The sequence below is a fragment of the Wyeomyia smithii genome, chromosome 3, assembly GCF_029784165.1.
Source record: "Wyeomyia smithii strain HCP4-BCI-WySm-NY-G18 chromosome 3, ASM2978416v1, whole genome shotgun sequence".
NCBI lineage: Eukaryota > Metazoa > Arthropoda > Insecta > Diptera > Culicidae > Wyeomyia > Wyeomyia smithii.
Genome location: NC_073696.1, coordinates 48,392,893 through 48,415,406, shown reverse-complemented (window position 1 = coordinate 48,415,406; position 22,514 = coordinate 48,392,893). Strand labels below are relative to the sequence as shown.

General features: G+C 38.1%; 1 protein-coding gene across 1 annotated transcript in view; it reads right to left on the bottom strand.

Annotated features, from left to right (window-relative positions):
- Nucleotides 1-7,575: 7,575 nt before the first annotated feature.
- LOC129731822 (protein MON2 homolog) overlaps nucleotides 7,576-22,514 on the bottom strand; it is a 28,204-nt gene continuing 13,265 nt past the window's right edge. The window contains exons 2-8 of the mRNA XM_055692146.1: nucleotides 11,492-14,251; nucleotides 11,005-11,430; nucleotides 10,262-10,950; nucleotides 9,829-10,206; nucleotides 9,286-9,765; nucleotides 9,143-9,225; nucleotides 7,576-9,080 (exon numbers count right to left, since the gene is read on the bottom strand). Of these exons, the coding sequence (XP_055548121.1) occupies nucleotides 8,854-9,080; nucleotides 9,143-9,225; nucleotides 9,286-9,765; nucleotides 9,829-10,206; nucleotides 10,262-10,950; nucleotides 11,005-11,430; nucleotides 11,492-14,251 (5,043 nt within the window). The 3' untranslated portion in view covers nucleotides 7,576-8,853. The remainder of the gene's footprint in view (nucleotides 9,081-9,142; nucleotides 9,226-9,285; nucleotides 9,766-9,828; nucleotides 10,207-10,261; nucleotides 10,951-11,004; nucleotides 11,431-11,491; nucleotides 14,252-22,514) is intronic.

Genomic DNA, 22,514 nt, shown 5'->3' with positions numbered 1-22,514 from the left:
GGAGGCGGTTCAAAACGGAAAAATGCATTGAAGGTATGCAACGTATGTTAACCAGCTCAAAATAATAACCAATCCAGTCGATGTGTCGCTTCCCCGCAATGCTCTTCAGGCAAATAAATGTTACGAATTCAAAAGAATTTCAATTTCACAGTGACAGGCACCAGCAACGTGTTATTGTTTTTGGGTGGTTGATGCAAGTGCTTTTAAGCAGTGTCTTCAAGGTAAAAATAAAAGTTTAGGCAGATTGTTTCCGATATCAACTGTGCCATCATTGCCTAGTAAGATCCCGCCTATATGAGTTTGTCATCTATACTGTGGGTGTCATTATTATTGATTGCTATACCTTTCTAGGAGAAAGAAAAAACCCAAGACAGATGATTGATTTTTTTTATATATATTATTAGTAAATAATGAGTATGTGTGTCCAATCACAAATGGTGACTTCTCAACACTGTTAGTAATTTGTAATTTTAATTGTTAGGATTTGTTTGCTTTCGCAATTAGGACTTATCATTCGTAGGGATTTAAACCTACTTGCAAAAAAAGGGAAGTAAACTTACAACAATCTGAATTGCTAACTTATTGGTTATAAAGACAGCTTATCGTAGCAATTGAGGATTGCAATGATTTTTGTCAAAAATTGTTAATAATATTATTTGACATAGCTTCTAATGGTTCAACACCAGTAAGTCTATGTAATTCGAGTGTGCGGAACCAAGGAGAACGATTAAAAATCATTTTCAGAATTTTATTCTGAATCCTTTGAAGCGTTTTCTTCCTTGTTAAACAACAACTTGACCAGATCGGTACAGCATGAATATATTGCTGGACTAAAAATTTGTTTGTAAATCAGAAGTTTATTCTTTAAACAAAGTTTGGAATTTCTATTAATGAGAAGGTTTAAACATCTCGTATATTTGATGCACTTGGCTTGTATACTTTCAATGTGCTCTTTGAAAATAAGTTTTGGGCTTATTCCAATTTCTACATCATATTAGGAGATGGTTATATATTATTTTACTAAAAAAAACTCCAACATATTTTACAATATATGTGAAGAGATATCAACTTCACCGTCAATTTCAAATAATAAATAGAAATACAGTAAATAATGATTGCATAGTGAAAGTTCATATTTACTTGTAAATTAAAAATTACCTATACAGTATTTTAATTCTAAATTTATGGTTGAGCGACGTTATTTTAAAATATTGATATGCAGGGTTTTGATAAAGTGAGAGCTTTCGTAAATACGCTTAAATCTCCATAGCAAAAAAATGAGCACATTTACAAGTAAATTAGACTGCAAATAAACCAAGGCGAAAAATAGAACAGAAATAATTTATCTTTCAGAAATATTTATTTCAAAAATTATCTTGAAAAAATAAATGCTGGATTAATTTACACCGACTACGATACTCTCCATATTTTATTTCATCAGGCCTACCGGTTCCCAATTACATTTCTTGCCTGGTTCACGATGACATTCGTTAGCATAAAAACAAAGCCAGCTGGCGCCTCTCTCAGGTTTTTTCAGGTATTTTATATAAGGTTTATTATAATATATAATATTGTTTTAATTTTTATAGAAATATTTTTTTTTTCGCGAAATTTGGTTGATTTGAGGAAGTGTGCAAAAACTACGTAATCTGTTTTTGTAAAAAGGACGCCCTGTGGCGTTGCTTGTGGTTGAAGATCATAAAATTTTGTTTAATAAAAAAGTGAGGGGAAAAGTGCTAAAAAATCATGAGAAATTTAGTCACGTGCTTTGTGAACGTCCCCAAATAAAAAGTGGAATGGAGATTCGTGTTCAGCACCCCAAAATTAAGTAAATACCATATTTTTGTCGTATTTATCGACACTTTTTACTTGACAAGCATTTGTATTAAGTCGCCTCACTGTGCAATGCTCCGTAGTTTTCCTGACAGTTATGAAAAAAGCCCGACAAAAATTCCATTTAAATCAAAACCGTTGCAGGAAGAACAATTCAATCTAACATAAGAAAGCGATAGCATGATGTCATTCCCTTGGTGCATAGACTGCCGACAACTGTCAGAATATGTATTGGGCGATCCCTCGTTGAGTGAGGATGTGCAATTATTTCTCCGATCTTACCGATTATGAGAATTGAATTGATGACATTAGGAAAACACCCAGGCTTGAAATGATAAAAATTAAATTCTCATAATGCACGAAAACTGAATTACCCGTACCCGACCCGTACCCGACCAATTGAGAATTTTTCAAACCCGTACCCGACCCGAACCCGAAGCCTTGGTTTTTTAATTACCCGTACCCGACCCGAACCCGTAAAATATTTTTTGGCGTTACCCGAAACCCGACCCGAACCCGTCGGGTACGGGTTTCGGGTAAAAATACCCGTACCCGACCATCTCTACTCTACACCTCATTAGTTAATTAGAGTCTTCTTATTTGTTTCTTAAGCCTGTATTACACTCTTTGACCGAGCGTCAAATATTTGTCATTTTTTGACAGATAAAAATTTGGTCAAATATAATTGTTTGTCACTCTCCAATTTTAACATGGGGCAAACACGGGCAAACAACAACCATGATGTCAAATAAATTTGACCATTATGTCAGAAGGTCAAATATTTGACCATTATGTCAGAGACAAAGAGTGTACTACAGGCTTTAGGTTTTCGTTTGTCTTGATCGAAAAAAGAATATCATATTCATCATCAAAGGCATGCACGATTCATTGCCATCAGCGATGGGCACCATTTCGCCTATTTTTACTGGTTTGTTAAAGTTCGCATGCTTTTGTCGATTTGATGTATTTATCACAACAATGCCATGATATATAAAATAAAAGTCGTGGGACAATTAGGTCTAACATGTTATGATAGTAATAACGCTACATGTTATGATAGTAATAAAGCTTATTTTTGAAGAGTCAAGAAACAGACATAGAAACAATGCGCTGTACGCTTTTGCGGTACTGGAAAACATTTATGTTATCCAAGGAAACAAATTTCCAAAACAAGACTTTCTGGAGCTTAGGAATTCTCATGCTGGAGCCAATAGAAGTTATGGGGAAATTAGGCCTTCGAATTTCGTTTAGCGGTAGGGCTCAGAAGCTTCGGATTTTCGCTAGAAGTAAATGTTAAACATAAAAGGAGAGGATGTAAACTGGTAATTTTATTGATTCTAGTTCCGTGAACAGTGAAAAAATAATGTGGTATTCATAAGACTAATTTTTTTGGCCATGGGCCAAACGCCAAAGTTACGTGACAAGTTGGTTGACCTCGAAATTAGAGCGGAGGCAACGCCATGGGGACCATTAAATATCGAAACAATATTTTGCAAACAGCTTCGAATGGCCGAACTATAACAATACTAACGATGTCCGAAACTTCAATTCGTCGAAGCACGGAAGGTCATTTTTTGTGAAAACTATGTTATATTGCATACTGTTTAAGCAACATCAAATAATGGATTATACCGTGGTGGATCGAAACCCGTACAGTATCGAAATCCGTACACGTTGATGTTTTTCGTCAGTTTTAAGCATTATAAAAATGAAAATTCATATGATAGTTACGTGTTTGTACATGTAACTATCATATGAATTTTTATTTTTATAATGCTTAAAACTGACGAAAAACATCAAGGTGTACGGATTTCGATACTGTACGGGTTTCGATCCAGCACGGTAACTAGTTTTTTTCGTAGAACATTCTGATTGCAAACCATAATGCGGCTCTGCTGCATAGTCAAGGGCAAGAAATCAAGGCGGCACTAATAGCGAATTTTTTTATTCCACCAGCTCACCTCGTTTTGACCCGGAAGCGCACTAACTGCTGTCAAAACCCTTCTTTATTCGCTCGATTTTGACCCAGTTTTGACCTGCCGTACTGCCCGAAGCGCACTGTAAAATTTGTCAGCTTCAACCCACTTCCGCACGTGCTATATTCGTAAACAGTTATCTGACATCTCTTTCTTACTTGCGTCTTAAATGGCGATGACGTTTTATTATTCCTCGGCCGTTTTGCCCGTACACAGTGGAATGAAGAAATTCGCTTTAAGTCAATGCTATTCAATTTCAATTGAAGTAAATTAAAAGTGCATACGCTTTGACAAACAAGTTCTTGAGTCGCATTTTTATCGGTGCTGTCTGAGATTGTCATTTTCGGTTGTCAGTTGCGGTTGTCAGTTAGAGCGCAAAATTCTAATTTTTCTCTGAAATCACAATAATATGTACACTCAAAATATTTTTCACATTATTGTTACATGAAATTTCCTGTACTTATTCATTTCCAGTCATTTTGCATGATTTATGTGACAAACATAACATCTACTTGAAAACCTCATGCATACTATGTTTTATCACATAGTATCTACGTGAACTTGGCAACGTCAAATAGAATGTCATAGAAGAAGTATCGCGTGAACTCTCTATGAGAAATTACACAGAAATCAAAATGGCGAAGCTATTGTCTAACTCAGTCTCTGACAATAAAATAGTGAGCTTTCGAAAAACCGTACGAATTCGACATCGAGCCTTGAGCTTACAGGTTTCACACAGATTTAGTTCAAAGGTCGAGAAGTTTCCCATACATAAACAGTTGCAGCTTACAATAGTTATCGCCGGCAAATGTCGTAATATTTGTCCGTTTTTATGTCGTTTGATTCATTTACGATTCGGCGATTTTGCATGGCCGTGCGATTTATCAAGCAACATATTTCTATAATTTCTAAAAACTATTTGCCGTCTTTCAAGAATTGGGGAAACAAAATTTGGAAACTTTACGTTGTATCAAACGTAGTAGCTAGCAGATAATCGAATGCTTTCCATTTTACCGGTAGTTGAATCCTACGTGAAATTCACATAAAATGCATATGTCTGCTGTATAAGATTCATAGGATAAATCATCTCACCAGATCATGATGAACTTAAATGACAATCACGTAGAATCTACGTGAAAATGACAGTGGAAGATATTCACATAACTTTTCCGGTAATTATGACGTGAAAATTATTTTGAGTGTAGAATATTTGTTTCAGCATACATTTAAAAAAACAAACTATTCTATTTATTTTTATTTTTTTCCATTCTTATATTCATCCGACATAGGAATTTAATTGAATTTATGACGGGGAAAACCCGCTTTGAAATAGCGCATAGATGTTTTTAAGCGACATAAAAACTCAGCATCTTGATTACAGAATGATTACAAACATATAAGGTGTCGTACACAAACTACGTAACGTTAAAAATCTTGATTTCAGACCCCCTCCTCCTATGTAACGATTGGTAACTATCGATATGACTCCCCCCCCTGAAATTACGTAACGTTGAACAGCTTGACCACATACATAAGATGTATGTGGTTATTATTTTGGTGAATGAAGCACCAGGGACGTAGGGCTCAATCGAACCGACAATGTTCGAAGCCATTTCAACCAAATCTGCAGCACTAATGAAAAGTAGAGTCACCCTAACGAGTCACAAAAGAGAAAAATAAAGTCGCTTACCGAACCCGATGTATACTACCAAACCTTCTCACTCTCTCTGCTGATGACCGTGTATGCAGAGTTGCCAAGAAAATTTAATTTGATCTGGAAGAATGCTGAAGAAAAAACTGGAAAAAACTGGATTCCAAATAAATTTACAAAATACTGAAAAAATAAATTGTGAGAGAGCTTCTTTATGATGGTTATTGAATACAATATAAGTTTTAAATACAGCAACTTCGGGCTAACATTTTGTCGAAATTGTAGACTGAACTGTAGACTGAAAATTTTCATTTACAGGAGCAAAATTTGAAATTGCGCAACCAGTTTATCACAAATCCAAGAAAATAAAGCTTTAATCGTTTACTATAACTTTTAACAAAAGAATTGATGCAACGTTTTCTTACGTTACATCAGTGAATACGAACAATTTTTGAACTGCTATGCAACTGGAATCAATTTTAAGAATGCCGCCTGCATATAATATTTTTGAGATGGATTGTTTTTATTTTTATGTAATTGCAATTATTTCTTTTCTTCATAATTTGATAAAATCTATTTGTTAGTTTTAGAATAACTTACTCGTCTTACTGAACTTACTCGTCTTTTTATCTCAACCATGCAATACAATCCTTAATATGGTCGTGTTCCATGCGAGAAGATACAATACTGAAAATGCTGTTAAGAATTGCTACAATGACTTATCAATCCACAAAATTTACGTTTTAAAAATATTTCCAAACCAGTCGGAGCTTGAGTGTCCAAAAAATCTGGATAAAACTGGCAAATATACAAAAAAACTGGAAGATTTCGGGATTAAACTGTTCGACTGGATCACTTGAAAAAAAAACTGGAAGAATCCAGTTTAAACTGGAACATTGGCAACTCTGCGTGTATGTATGCAGTGAAAGCAGAGTACAAAGCAGAATCGACGCAAATAAATCTCCTTCAGAACCTTCGCGCGTCTCGCAGCCTGTTGTGCGGAGCTCAATCTCACACGCTCTCCTGTCGGACTCGATTACACAGTTGCCGTAATCACCTAGTGCGAGCACTCAATGCACTTTGAGCAACACAGCCGACGGTTGGTAGAATCAAATCTAATTTAATTTCTGCCGCTGGAATAGCGCCGCGGATGATTCAAAAAATTAACCTTTTTACGCACTCTAATGACTTCTTCTCAACTTTTTGCCAATAAATCACAGTTTTTCTTAAAACCTTTATATCATTTCAGTATTATCTCGTTAAATTCGCACTAAATTGACCTTTGCCAACACTCTTTTCTTAGACCTTTGCCTACACTTTTCAGAGACCTTTGCCTTCACACAATTTCCCCCAGGGTATCACTATTTTTTCAACAAAGAATTAGCACCGTTGCGCTCAAATTTTTTTAAAATAGATTTACACAAATAACTGTTTTCCTCTGTTTTTTGTTTGCTTCTCGCAAAACTCACTTACGACCGTTGCCGTGCTTCACAATCTCCAATAAATTTTCAAACTTTCTTGTGCCTTTGCACTCACAATTAGCAATTCCACTTATTTTTTCAATTTTTTGCACACGCGTACCGAATTGACTTCGTCGCCAAATTTAATATCTTCCTTCTTACAACTGGGGGTCAGTGAACTACGGGATTTCGGATCAGAGATCAACGAACTGTATCAAGAATCTTCCGCCGCTCGAGCCCAGCTCAGCGGTATTTATTTGCATCGCTTTCGCGCGTGTTGGTAAACACGCTGTACGCTTTACATAATCAAAATTCTGATCGGCCTTAGCCTTTGACTTGGTCTTTTTCCGTACACCACACCCTCAAGTCTTTAAACAGATGACGAGTCTGCTAGTAGAATTCTCGAAATTTATCGAGGATTTATCACAAGCCAAACATTTGGTCCGTAGTGAAGCGTCTCCCTCGAATGTATTGTATAAACTCAACGAGAATTCATCAAATCTCTGATACATAACTCAGAAATTGGCTAACAAATGTTTTCGTCTCAATCCCTGTACTGAAATCTGTGGCGTTCAGTAGAGTTAAGGAATTCCGCACGTAGTTTCCCAATGGAATCATCGGACATGTAAAAGAATATAAATAATATTCAAAATGGTTTAATTTATTAGAACCATTTTATTAACTGTCTCTTCCAATATAAATTCGTTTCTCGCTTTATTGTATTTGTATGCGGTTCTTCTAGTTTTAAGTTTAGTGTACAGGGGTTGCAACATTACAAACCTCTCGTGAAATAACGAAGTTTTCTAACACCCGTCACATCGTAATATCCTAATTTATTGGGGTTTCAAGCTTCTTTCGGTATATTGGCCTTTCGCGATTCTAACAACTTTTCAGAGTAAGCAATTCAAGCAAACGAGTTACTCGCGTGAGGCTAGTATTGGCACGACCTCCTGTAAGCTTTTCTAAACAAGTTCATCTGTGTTATCCTTCAAGTGTTTTGATCAATTGTGCAACCCGCTCACCTTTCGATTTCAGCAGATTTTGTTTTATTATGTCGTATAGTATAGCATGTATTTTTCTATTTCGTAAGTATTTAAAAATGGGTTTATTTCTTTAGGTTTTCACATTACCATAACACAACCGCAGAATTTGTGTTATTTGATTTTGTTTAGTGATCTAAAATCTTGTAAAATGTTTCTGATTTGTGAAAAGAAAGTGTACTAATATATGAACGAGAAACTGTGGGTAATTTATTAATGCTTTGAATGTATGAATTTTTCAGGAACAGGAACAAATGATGGCGATAAGACGCTTCAAATTTTTTTTAGCAGGATAGGTCTGAAGTTTAATATTGGCACTAGTACTGCTAATTCAGAAGGTTGCTCAAACTACGGCAACAAAGAAAGTTGCAAACCACTACATGGTTGTAACTATAATGAACGGTTTATTATTGCGTTTAAATACTATTGCAATGTACTTGATGGTTAAACTATAATCAGCCGAACGCGTGAGATAATTTAGGAATTGAATGTAAAAAGCTAGTGCTGAGGAAAAGCGTGTGCTTCCTTTTTTTTCGAATATAATTGACTAACTCAATATAGAAGGAAACAGTTACATATCAATCACGATTTTTGATTATATTTTTGCACATGCCGTAAAGGAATTTTTAAAACTATTTCTATATTCACTACTCGAATAGAGATATCAAACTATCATTCTCTTTTCAACCATTAAAAGTTTAAATAATGTTATGTGTTCCTACAAATACATATCAAGTCTTAAAAAGGTAAGAAAAAAAGTGGATAGCGATGCACATTGAAGGCATTTTACACAAATAGAATGGAGAACTTATCATCTAGAAAACAATTTTTACCAACATGTCGGAATCGTACAGCCGCAGAAAGTAGAAGCATCCGGTTGGAAAGGAAACCAGCTAACAGTGGCTGATGCCATTACTGTTAGCCAGTTCGTTGTTGTTGCCCGGGGATGAAGACGAACTGCTGCTGCTGCCGTTCGTGGCCGATAAGGGAGGCCGCAGAAGGTCACAATACTGAAGTAGGGCTTCCCGGAGGGAACGGGAAACCTCAGCCGAGGATGTAGTTGTACATTCGACCAGGTAGGGGTACAGGCCAATCAGTTGCTCCCAGGCGGTTGTTCCAACTAGATGATTGTAGTGATGTATGTTAAAAAATCTTGGAAGAGGTTTTGTAATGTTCACTTACCTTTACTCGGTGGAGCCTTCTTCATGGATATCACAAGTGTAGCGACTGCCTTCAGTACAAAAGATATCTCCGACAGCCGATATCTGAAAAAAAAGAATACTCAGTTTGAATATACCATAAAGTGTTTCTGATAGAAATCTCACCTCGGCAGAGGAAATTTCCCGCTCAACCGTTCATCATCGTTGAACTTTCGTAGGACCTCCTCGAAACGATGCAGCAGCGCGGTGATGGCCAATCGTCCAGCGATGCCACCTTCATTCACATCGCCTCCCAAAGTGACTGTTGAGTCCTTTTCCGAATTATTATTCATTTTATTGCTCCCCAGACCAACGTTCATCATTCCATCGTCCAACAGCGAAAACTGCAGTAGAGTTTCAAAGCACGTTTTGGCAAACTCTTCCCGCAGCTTAAGTTCTGTTTCACAGCCCGCAAATGGTGTGCTTCCCGTGGTTGCTGAATGGATAGAGCCCTTATTTAACAGCACTACTGCGTCCAGTATAAACTGCTGCGGAATCTCATGGCTGAACGGGAGAATTTCATCGCGTATTAGCTCTATCACTTGGCAATCGATGGACTCATCCAGCACCAGCTCATCTAATCCGCGATCTTCAACAACGCAAACACTGCAAAAAAGAAATTTCTAATTTATTCTAACGAAACAGATTTTAATTAGATAAAAAACTTACCTCTTGGGGAACAGAAATTGATCTAACGTATCGGACAGATCCTTCCACAGTGGACTAAACTGCTTCGGATACTTGCGTGCTACTGGTAGTCCGGTGTGCAATACTGTCATCAGGCTGGAAATAGCCAACTTCCAAGTGCTCGCCGACATACATTTGTACTTCAGCGACAGAGGCAGATGCAGCGCTCGGATGATCTCATGCAAGATTTGACCTTCGATCACCGTTTCGTCGGTTGCTGTTTGCTGATACAATTTAACGGCAACCGTTAGTGCTTTCTCTCCGAATGGAATGTAGTTCATGCTGACCCATTCGACGCCGTTACCAGTGGGCAACTGATGATTCATTCCCCCACTGCCAGAGCGCGTTGATTTTACTGGCCTAAAAAAAAGGATTTAACGCCAATTTTATTAAGAATAAGCTACACCAAAAATACCTTGTTTCAATTCGGTCGAAGGACGGTGGCACGCAAGCAAACTTGCTAAAGCTCAACAGTTGCTTGAATATGGCCGTTAGCATATGTTTCAAATTTGCGCCATCTTTACCACCCCCGACCGCTTCTTTCTGCAGCAGTTCCATGCAGTCCAGAACGCCGTCATGTAGCGGAGTTAGCAACGAATCGGAAATGGTCGACATAATGTACGGCGTCGAATCACTGTGAACCGGGACGGCCACAGCATTCATCAGCACCGTACAAAACTGCGTCAGGTCCTTGTTGGTGAAACGTGTCCTTATATGCTGGAACAAGGCGGGGAAAATTTGAACCAATGCCGTCAAGAAAGCCTGACTGGGAATATAGATATCTTCGCCTCCCTTGTCCGGACCTTCAGACAGCGTAGGCGGTTTCGTGCTTTCAGCTCCGATCGTCAACCAAACACGCCAGGCAACGTTCCAGATATCAATCTCCTCAGTGGCTGCCTTCTCCGAATCCTTAGCTAATTTAATCGATTCATCCGGTGGCGGCATCGGACGATTGTACAATATCTCCTGGAAAGACTTCAAGGCCGCCAGCGAAACTTCGTTGCTCTTGCTGAGGGCAGAGTTCTCGATGAACTCCAGCAGCAGAGCCCAGGCCCGTGGAAAGTCTCCCAACATTTGAAGCAGGGTGCGCTTAGTGTTGAACACCTAAGTAAAACATATTTTATTGAGTACGAAACAGTTTATGCTCTGTAGCCTTACCCTAGACACTCCGGACAGCGTCAACACCTGTGTCTCCGCCCACTGTTTCTGAGCGGTGTTTCTCGAGTGGTGGATCAGTATGTTTCCACTGGTGTCTACCTTTTCGCTGCTAGCACAGCTGGACAGGGCTCGCACTTTATCCAGCAGCGGAAACAGTACCTGCCAGAGGACCGCCTGCCAGGTGGGCGGATTCAGCAGATTTCCGTGCGCGGAAATCGTCGAGAACAGAGTCTGCCCAGCTGACTTGCGGACCGCCGGCCTGGGATCGACGCAGAGGTCACCAAGCCGGGCATACAGGCACATCCATAGTCGATCGAAGTGGGGCATATTCAGGGTACCAGGGAAATCCGGCAAAACCGAAGTATCATCGCAGACGGTTTGCGACAGTTTCTCCTGATTCTGGTTGAAATAGTCTGAGATATTCCACTGAAATTAAGTAAATTAAATTAAAACAATAAACTTTTTAAACACTGGACGCTGAGCTTACCATCAAACCAACAGCCGTAAGCGATATGTTCAATTCCTGCGTTTGGGATCCGAACTTTGCTGCCGTATTGACACATAGTGGCAGGCAACGCCATGGCATCACGGTTAGGAAATCGGTTACCACAAGCGTCAAACACTGGAAGGCAATTCGAATCAAAGTTTCACCATGGTGATCACTGACTGCTCCAATAATGCCCAAAACTAGAGGCCACCCATGCGACAGGGTTTCGCCGGAACCATTTAGAACTTGCAGCACGCACTCCAGCTGTCGTTGACGGACATCTCCATGCGGTACTGAAGACAGCTCCGATAACGGTCCCAACAACATGGTCTGAAGTTTAAGGTTCTCTTTCAACGGTTTCTCGTACTTATACTGCAAGGCCGCTTTCACCAAATAAGTGATGGCTTCTACACCCCATTCTCGCATACGGATATGAGGATGCTGGCAGATTTCCAGCAAATGGTTTGTGAGCGGACGCCAGAGGACTTCGATGCGTGCAAGATTTACTAAACCAGTTTCCAATAGTTTGGCCACTGCAAACAACGAAGGTTCGCGATTGTTATACGCGAGTTCCATAGCCTCGTGTGAAAGTTTGCAAAGAGCATCGATCAGGTGATGTAAGGCGACGTCGTCCAGGTACTGGCTCGACTCGAAAAGCTGACTCAACATGGTAGACAAGACCGGAAGATCTGTCATGACCTGAGTGATAGAATTTGCATCCGTTGGAGGTTTTTGCGTTGCTTGTAAGCTTCCACCAGTAGACGGTTTCAGGCCTAGTATCCAAGCTAAATGTTGAAGTGTGGTTAGCACAATATGCCACGAGCTACCCAATATTCCTCCGTGACAATGAGCCAAGTGTAGAACGGATCTCATACATTGCAGGTTCTTGGCGGTCAATAATACCGGTCCCTGATGGGCTCCGACGGGCAGCGAAGAGGTAGGAAGCGGAGTGCCGACAGCCACCACCGGATGGCGCTGCTGTTGCTGCTGATCAGCATCGCCGTACGATCCCAAGAACACGTTCCCCATGTCCTGGCTACCACCGCGAGAGTGGGATTTAAATTGATTACCCTGATAGTTGACATTCAACACCGACAAGGCATAGTGCGGAGGAAGCGATGCTCGGCACAGGGCTGTGATAAAAGCATCCCTTGGAGTGTGCAACTCCAGCAAACCACACAGAGCAGCGTAGTTCTGGATAGCTTTAAGCACGTTCTCGGTTGACGATTCATCGGTCGCAGCATCGATCAGCGGACCCAACGCTGATAACAATCCCAACCAGCTGGAATAGATCAACTGAATATGCAAAGCTTTATCTTCCTCCGAGACGCGATTTTTATAGGGCGCTGGATTTTCATCGCCCAACTGTGAAGGTCCTTGAATCGATAACGAAATCGATCGAACAATATCCAGTAGGCAAGCATACGCAACGGAAATTCCATAACCATCCGGAATGGGAGGTGGTTCCATTTTATCGAGCATTTCCAAAAATGTTGATTTTGACTGACCAGTAGGAAAAGTCACCACAAGGGGAAGAAATACTCCCCGAAACAGGAACCCTGGTTGGGGAGATATTCCTGGCCCAACGGGTAGTCCACCGATTATCGCTGTCGGTTGTCCCTGAGCTCCGCCGACGGAATTGTTCAAAAGCTGTGCGTTGACGAACAGACTCTGGACGTAAGTTCCGAGCGAGTTGATAATATCCTGAAAAATGTTGGTGGCGTGATCTTTCAGATCGTAGCAGCGACAGAACGACACCAGCAGTTCTGGTTGGATAGTCATTTTGTGCAGCACTTCTAGTGCAAGCGACCGCTGCCATGATGGTTTATCGGGGTCCAAAAACTTCACAATCAACGAAAGAAATATTTCACATTCCGTAACCAGCAGGCTGTGGTACTTCTGGATGAGGATAGAAACAACCCTCAGCAGTCGCATACTGATGGGGAAGTACGGTTTATCGTGCGGCGCAGTCGCTTGGGCATTCTGTGGTGCCATCGTTCTGTACTTTATGTTCGGCGAAAATAACTTTATGACTAGGGCACAAACGCGTTCCTTTAGCAAAAACGAAAACTCCGGGTTCTTATAGAACACGGACGTATACTGAGTGAGTACGGATTCAAGCAACTCCAATCCAAATGTTCGCGTCATTTCAGTCATACCCAGTAGCCAGTACGGTTGATCCGCATTGACCAGCTGTACCAAATCTTGAAACAGCAGGAAAGCATCCGCCGCGCACGGTCGCAGCCCCTTCGGGGCCACCCCGGTAGCCAGTTTAAGTTCTTCCAAGTTAACATCCCTCCTCTCATATTGGTTAGCTTCGGCTTCCGCTTCTTCAGCAACGACCCTTTCAAACACGAGAGAAACAAGTTGCCTGACAGTCGCTCCGGCCGTATTGATCGTTGTAGAATCCTTGGTAAAGTGCAACCGGAAGCAAAGAACCAATGTCTTGGCAAGTGTTTCACCGTGAACTACCGCGTTGGTGGTCAGTAGTAAAGTTACGCTCTGCAGTACCTTCACCTCCTCTGTCCCGTTCTCCATCAGCATCCACAGCGTGTCGGTGATGTACCGAGCGCCCTTCTGGTCTACCACCTGTTGGGTGATCAATCGTTGCATCATTCCTAGGCAAAATTTGATGATTTTAACATCCTTTGTCTCGCAGCCCTGCACCAGCGGGTACAGAATTTGATTGACCACGTAGTAGACCGGGGTTTGAGGATTGGCTACGGCCGTTTTCAGTTTTATTATGGCCTCCTCGCATGACTGCAACGATAGTAAGAGAAGTGGAAAAGTGGGTCAGATGGCGTTTTGTTTAGACAGCTAATTTGAATAAGGGCTGTGAATCACAGCTTGGTGATAAGAGCATGAAAAAAAAAACAAAAATAGCTTATCTGGTGACACCCTGGGTGCTCAATCAAAGTTTCAAGAATGGAAACATAACTTCCGAACACCGTAACAAGACGTGACTATAAATAATAAATATCCTCAATTTCCAGCTTGGCCAATTGTTAAATATTCATAGGTGTCAATTCTCCCCGGTTTTGTTTCATGCATTCAACACAAAACGGTACATGTTCTGCGGAATGTTCGGCCGCAGAAGCAAGTAAACTCTGGTTGTTGTTGCGGCGGCTGCAGCTGGCGAGGTGGGAGTATTTTGGGTGAAAGTTAGCTGCCTGCTGCTGCCGGTAACGAATGCTGGGGATGATTTAGAAGATTTATTCATTCCCCACCCCACCCACATTAGGCTGGTTAGTTACCGCATGTGAGAATGTTGTCAACATGGTAGGAAGCAGACACACCTGATGCCGTGGCGTTGATGGCTTTAGCAGTATCTACATACACCCAGCGGTTTTTACGCGGTGATTACTTGTTAATTAACTTTTAAAAAATCATCGTGTTTAGTGATAATTTTGCATATTTTTTCACAGAAGCGTTTTAAAGAAAGAAAAAAAAAACATGTTAAATACACATAAAAAGAGGCCTTAGTGTATTGCGATGAGCAATGCAAGCAATTATTGTGTATGGTTGAAGTACACAGCAGAACAGCAAAATATGGGATGCGGTGAAAACATTTAAACGTGCTCACGTAAGCAATATTTGGTATAGGTAGCCGGGAGAGGAGCCAATAAGCATTGTATAGAGGGGAAACCATGCCTAGCTGGCAATATATTAAATGACATAATTTAAGGATCATCAATTCATTGCTATTGATTTAATTGGTAGGTACATAAGTTAAGTGCAATTTGGACGAATTGAATCGACGGTAGAATGTGTGACCCAAGCAACTGTAATTGTTATATTTTTAAAGAACAAGTTAGGAACTTATAGAAATAACGTCTATTCTTGTCAAAGGCTAATATCAGAGTGGAAATATTATTTGCTTATTCTAGCGACTCGGTATTCCAAGGACTACTTTAATGTTTTAATCGCTACCTTGGTAGCAGTAATAAAATAATATTTCACTGACGACAGTAAAATCTTTTGGATTTATTTAAAATTTGTGTTTTGAATATTCTACAAAATCATCGTTCATACAATAACGCATGTTTTTGATGACTATTGCACTGCCGGTACCCGCATAACTGCCCCATACTGATTTTGGTCACTTTTGAGTTATCATCGGGAATTGACTTAATTGTTATCATATTTTCTGGAAAAAATAAATAAAATTGATACTTTTGTATGGAAAAAACATGGAAAAAATACCAAGTTGTTTTTGTACCATATTGAAAGTACCCGCATAACAGTCCCACTGCATAGTGGTACAAACTGCAAACATATAATTTTGCTCCAGATTAGTGTATATCGGATTATTTTAGGCATATAGAAGTATGTCATTTAATTACCTAGACTAATGTTGGTTGAATTTAAATGTGATGGGACAAAATATGCGAGTACTTTTGAAATGTTATATAACGTAAAACCAATTCCCTCCATGGTTTTTTGTTCTCAACGATAAACTTGTGGTGCCATGAAACTGTTATGGTCATTGGTTCTGGATGTAATTGCTGGAAATCCGAAAATTAACGGATAATATTAAGTTGCAGTTTTCACAACATGTTGTTTTTCATTATGGGACAGTTATCCGGGTACCGGCAGTGCACCTCTGAGCTGCCCGGGGTAAAATCAAACCGGTAAAAGCGTTGAATCATCCACAGTAAGTTTGCATTTTGACATTGCAACACCCATAGCTATATTAACATTGCAGCTCAATAATACTTTAAAATACTTCCTAAGACTTCCTAGCATAAGGAAAAAACATTTTGCCTTGCATGACAGCATTGTTTCAACTCAAAGTTCAACTAAGTCAATATCCTTAGATATCACTGAAAATTTTCAACTTTATAAAACCTAACAAAAAGCGTATAAGTCCTCATTTTTTTACGAATAAAGATTTTCACTTAGCGAAGATAGCATTAAGGTATATTTCATGATTTTCCTCGTACTTTAGAAGAACCATTCGATCTCTTTGTTTGAATTCGTACTAAAAATCGTGTTCAAAATCAACAATTACGTACTTTAGAAGAACCATTCGATCTCTTTGTTTGAATTCGTACTAAAAATCGTGTTCAAAATCAACAATTGTTTATTTATTGTTTTTGTTTATTGAGTCGAATAAAAATACAAAATTAAACTTTGAGCTTGAGTTTGCCGACAGCGCATTTCTTAGTAGCTCCCCCTCCTTGAAACTGGATTTTTGAAAAAGGCTTGTGAATTTCAGAATTGTTTAAACAAGCAATATACATGTATAACTTTTGTAGCTCGATTATTACTGCATTTACAAATTGTTTGAATGTTTTATTCATCAGCATGACATCATAAAAACTATAATTTTATATGTGACTTTGAGGAGGAAAAGAGACCATTTTAGGTGAAAAAAGATGCTGTAGAGATATCTCGTTGAAATAAGAGAAGTTTCAGTGACCAGCTTTGAAATAGAGACTAAGCCTCTAAAAGAGACCTGCTACCAGTACTGAACTTCTCAGAACTGGACTAGAGCTGGAAAACAGTTTATGGAAAAGTAATTTGCTGACAATGTCTTGTGAGCGTTTTTTGCTTTTACATCGAAATGTAAAATTTTAAAATTTCCAAAACAAAAACCAGAAGAACTCATTACGAGTGCCTAGTTTACTATTAGGTTTTGAAGCATAATATATACTTTCTAAGAGAAAAAGTTAAAGAGGTGGTGTATGAGGCACGGCCGCAAAGTTTAACTAGAGTTATGACAGCCAATGCATTTCTTGGAATAGGTTGGGGAATCAGGGTGGCCAATGCACAATCGACCAAAAGCCAAATGTAGGGGGAAATTTGGGTCTAGAGCTCTATAGCAACATTTTAGAGAAAAACTTTCTTTTACAAAGTTGTTACATGACCAACATTTTCAATGCCAAAAAGTATCTAACTTTTTTATCTTTGTAGATAGAAGAAAAATTTGTTCTACAATGTTATAGCTCCATTAATTTTAAGTAACTTTGTAAAAAAAAGTTTTTCTCTATCTTTGAAAACAACCGCTTTATATTCAAATAACACATTTTACGCTAACTTTTTTATTTCAAGATTGATTTCAAAACTGTATTTTAACGACTTTTAGAGCTTTTTAAGAGAAACAATTTGCAATGCTGACATCGTAAATATCTCAATTTTACTCAAAGTTATTAATATTTTTCATCAAAAAATATGCGTTTTTCATTTGTATGTCATTGTTTTTAAGGCAAACATAAAAAATATCTCTTGGCCTCATTTTGAAGGGCATACTTGACTCTATGAATGGAGGAATTTTTTGAAATATGTTATTTTTCAAATTTGCAGTAAATTCGATCTAAAAACAAGACGAAAATTTCAATAATTTTATACATTATGCATATAAATGCACCCAGATTTATTTTTTGGTATTTTTTCTAATAACTTATAACTTATAACTAGAATATAGCCGTTTTTTATGGTCACCCTATTTCGAAGCTAGTTCCCTTAACAACCCAACGAAACAATACGGGTTTGATTATTTTCAACATAGATGCATCCCTGCGATTTTGAGCACAATTGAAGCCTTTTGCGTGACCAGCTTCGAAATTGGGTGACCATAAAAAACGGCTGTGTTCAATGTATTTAATTTGAAAAATCATAACTTTTGAACCAGTTGATCGATTTTCAATCCTTTTGGATCAAATTAAAGGTAATTATTTCTAGTTATGAGAAAAAATACCAAAAAATATATTTGGGTGTTTTTATATGCATAATGTATAAAATTATTGAAATTTTTGTCTTGTTTTTAAATTGAATTTACTCAAATTTAAAAAATAGCATATTTTTAAAAACTCCTCCCTTTATAGAGTCAAGTATGCCATTCAAAATGAGACCAAGAGATATTTTTTATGTTTGCCCCGAAAAGAATGACCTTCAAATGAAAAACGCATATTTTTTGATGAAAAATATTAATAACTTTTAGTAAAATCGAGATATTCACGATGTCAGCATTGCAAATTGTTTCTCTTAAAAAGCTCTAAAAGTCGTTCAAAGACAGTTTTAAAATGAATCTTGAATTAAAAAAGTTAGAGCGTAAAATGTGTTTTTTCAATATAAATCGGTTGTTTTTAAAGATAGAGAAAAACTTATTTTATCAAAGTTACTTAAAATTAATGGAGCTATAACATTGTAGAACAAATTTTTCTTCTATCTACAAAGATAAAAAGTTAGATACTTGATTGCATCGAAAATGTTGGTCACTCTAATTTTTATCATATGTAACAACTTTGTAGAAGAAAGTTTTTCCCTAAAATGTTGCTATAGAGCTCTAGTCCCAAATTTCCCCCTAAATTAGGTTTCTGGACCATTGTGCAATGGATTTCCAATTTCAAATACTCGGGTTTTGTTCCCGATTTTCCCGGTTAAAAATTAACGTTCATCCCGGTTATTAAAACCGCAAAACAAATCAAAATAATAACGTTTGTTCATTGATGAAATACATTTCTGTAAGAATTTTATAGTTATTATTTCATTTTAAATCTGATAAAGGGCCGAATAAGTTCGGCGATCATCCATTTGCTGCTGATGATTTTTCGACTTCTCCTTAAATGAGGAATTACACGAGACACAAACGGCACACATGGGGTATTTCGGAACCCACCAATTCAACTTCTTAGGAAGTTACCTTTTAACTCCATACCAAGTATGGAGCTCTAATCCCAAGCAGGTCATTATTTTCATCGACTATGTTGTACCTAATTGGGGTACAGGTTTACAACAAAACAGTTCTACTCCATCAATGAGTACGAGCAATCCGTAACCTGTGCACAGTAATCGGGGCCAGCCACAAAAGACAATCAGTAAGACTGTCGCAGTGGCAGTTCAGTACTCAGTGCCCTTCAGGCATACATGGGATAAAATAAAATTCAATTTAATGAAGCACACCACGTTTTCATAATATTCGTATATCAATTTTTAGGTTTTTTTTTTAATTCTTCGGAATAATTGTCTGTCATTTCAGACTTTAAACAATTGATTACTGGTTCAACTAAACTGTTGACCGATTCAATATTTGTGTTTTTCTGATCTTTCTGGTTAAGGATTTCGGCATTTAGCGGAATCAGTTTTGTTTTTTTCAAGCCTTCAGAATATTTTTCAGTGTTGAATTTAATTCAGTATTATTTTGGCTACTTCGGAGCTTCTAAACGACAATTCTTTGAAATCTTTTTTTACCATTTCAAACGTAAGCCATTCAACCATTTCAACATAAGTATTCAAGCTTTATTACAGATTTCACTCGTAATTGAAGGGATTATTTAAAAATTGAAAATATAGTTAAGGATTTATTTTCCCGATTTTTCAGCGGACTGAAATTCAGCGAAGTGATAATTTCAAAATATAATTGAAAATCAATTTGCTTTCTATAGTTTCAGTTTTTAGAATTTAGGTTGGTTGTTAATTTTTTGCAGGCTTTACTACAATTTTATTGCTACTCTAAAACAGTTTTTGCCTCTCTAATCTCAATAAGAAACTTGTTTAATGTTAATTTATTAATTCAAATTTTTTTTTTAAAGCAAATCTTGTTTTTTTTTTAAACTTTGGTCCAAAACTTTGAAACGCAAGAATGCCATCAGATGTGGGCTCTGTAAAGTTGTAATTGTTTGACGTTTTTTCAGCTCTCACTTCTGAAGCGCAGTGCGAGAAGGAAGACAAATTTGAAAAAAAAAACAAAGATTCAGAAAAGCAAAGCCTAACTACATTTCGCCGTCCAGTAGATTTACCTTCTGTGTATTATATACCTACTTTGCAGCCAACCGTTTGTGTACAGGATAATTGCGGGGCTAGCGCTACAATCCTATTGACTTTTACGGTCGCTTCAAGCCTAAATAGGAACACACAACGATTGGCTTGATATACCAGAATCATACCTAGAGATCAACTGGAAAACTCCCTAAACTTAATACTGTAGGCGAGATGGCAGAAAATTTATAGAGCGTTGAACTAATACAACAGATCCCAAGCATATAGTAAACGAAAAATAATGTTGAAATCCAACTTATTGAATTTCCCGGTTTGGTATTGCAACACCCGGCTTTTTATCGGTTCATTTTCAAATTTCCAATTTTCCCCGGTTTTTCGGTTCGCTGGCCACCCTGTAGAAGTGGATATACCTTTATTGGATTGTATTTGGTAATTTAAGGATGTTTTCCAGAAACCGGAAATCGCGAATTCAGATTTCAAAATAAAGTATGGTGTTGATTCCCGACCTCTGCGTAATATACAGGATTCTGAAAAACATCCCTTTTAGGCTTCTTTCCAAAAACCGAAAGCTACTATCAAGAAATTTAAATGACGTCTGAAGTTGATTTCTGGCCTCTAGATATCATATCGCTTCCACAAATACTCATATTGGATGATATTTGGTCACTTTAGGCTGTGGTTCACAAATTTAAAATCATCATCTTCGGCGTCGAAATACCCAGATTAGGCAATATTTGGCTATTTCAGGATGTATTCAGACAATCAGAAGCAGTCATCTGGTTTTGAAATGGTGTTTTAGGTTGGGTTCTGGCTTCTGGGTGTCATCTTGGTTTCAAAAACCAATATTGAACGTTATTTGGTCATTCTACGGATGCACCTCAGAAACGAAGGGAACAATATCAATAAGATCAACTGCGTTAAGGAATATCATATTCACAGATAAGATCATTTAAATGAATTTATAAAGAACTAAAATTTAACTATACATTATTTGAAAGGTACTGACTGAGACTGACATAAACAATTTAAATAAATATACACAGTATATAAGTGCAATTAGGTTTCGATTATATCACTATTAAATCATCAAGGTGTAATTTTTTCTCTAAAATGTGAATTATTCGTGTAAATTTATTTTAATAGGTAATAAGCTCGGATGAGAAAGGCTAGGTCTTACCGTTATTGAATAATTGTTTTTTTTTTTTCATTCATGAGAAATAAATCAGTTTTTCTTTAAGTTAATCCACCTTTTTTGACAGCAGTGGAAAAGAAATCCTAAATTTCTAGTTGTCACCCGTTATTTCAGCTTCCGTCACAAATTTGCATTCTATTACTCGTATTTTGCGCCCCATTATGTGCGAAACACTGGCAAGATCTCCGAAAATACATTATCCTTTGTTGTATATAAAATTATTTGAAGCATCATCCTGATCCATTTACATAAACCAAACTATTATCCCAGCCGGATAAATATATCAATTCGGTAGACCGCCTCCGAAAGGCTCTAGGTCCAGACAGATGTTGCGAAGCGAGTTTCGGAACACTTTTCTCTCCTTGGCTTAGTACACAGGACACGGAAATACTTCAAATCCAACACTTTCAGCCCGAGCTGCTGTTTGTGGATAAATATTGGATTGGGTGCCCAACTAGTGTGTCTGCCTCCGGGCCTATCTACACATATGTATCCACTCGAATGTCCACCACCACGTCACCACGCTTGTCACACTGGAAAAATCGTCTGCACGCCAACTTTGGTTTGAGTGAGTCAAGCTCGGACAGGAAAATCTAACCCCGTAGCTTCCTCCTGCCATCATCCAGCGCTTATCACAAATTTCCCAAACCGGCCAGGCACAAACACAAAGCACATGTGTAGTGTGTGCTCTTCTGGCTGCACCCAGACGAGGTAAGCAAAAACGCACCAGGAGAATTTAGCTGCAGGCAGCGGAAAAATGTAATATCATTTTTATTGCCCATTTGCGTTTCCATCCCATCCGCAGCGCACGGACAGTGAGATTACTCACAGCAAACTTTGGGGAAGAATAAACATAAACGTATGTACGGTCGAAATTTTGAATAATGTTTAACGCAAGATAGTGAAATATGTATTTGAGTTTTAAATATATTCCTGATTCTAAAGTATTCGAAAAAGATCATGTATTATGAAGAACCATCATGCAAGAAATTACCGCTCTAGGACATCATTTACCTCCTGGACGATAATAGGTAAAACCTGACGATAATAGAGCCGATACCCTATTTATATTTTTATGCGAGTTGCTCATTATCTTGTCTCCAATGAGTT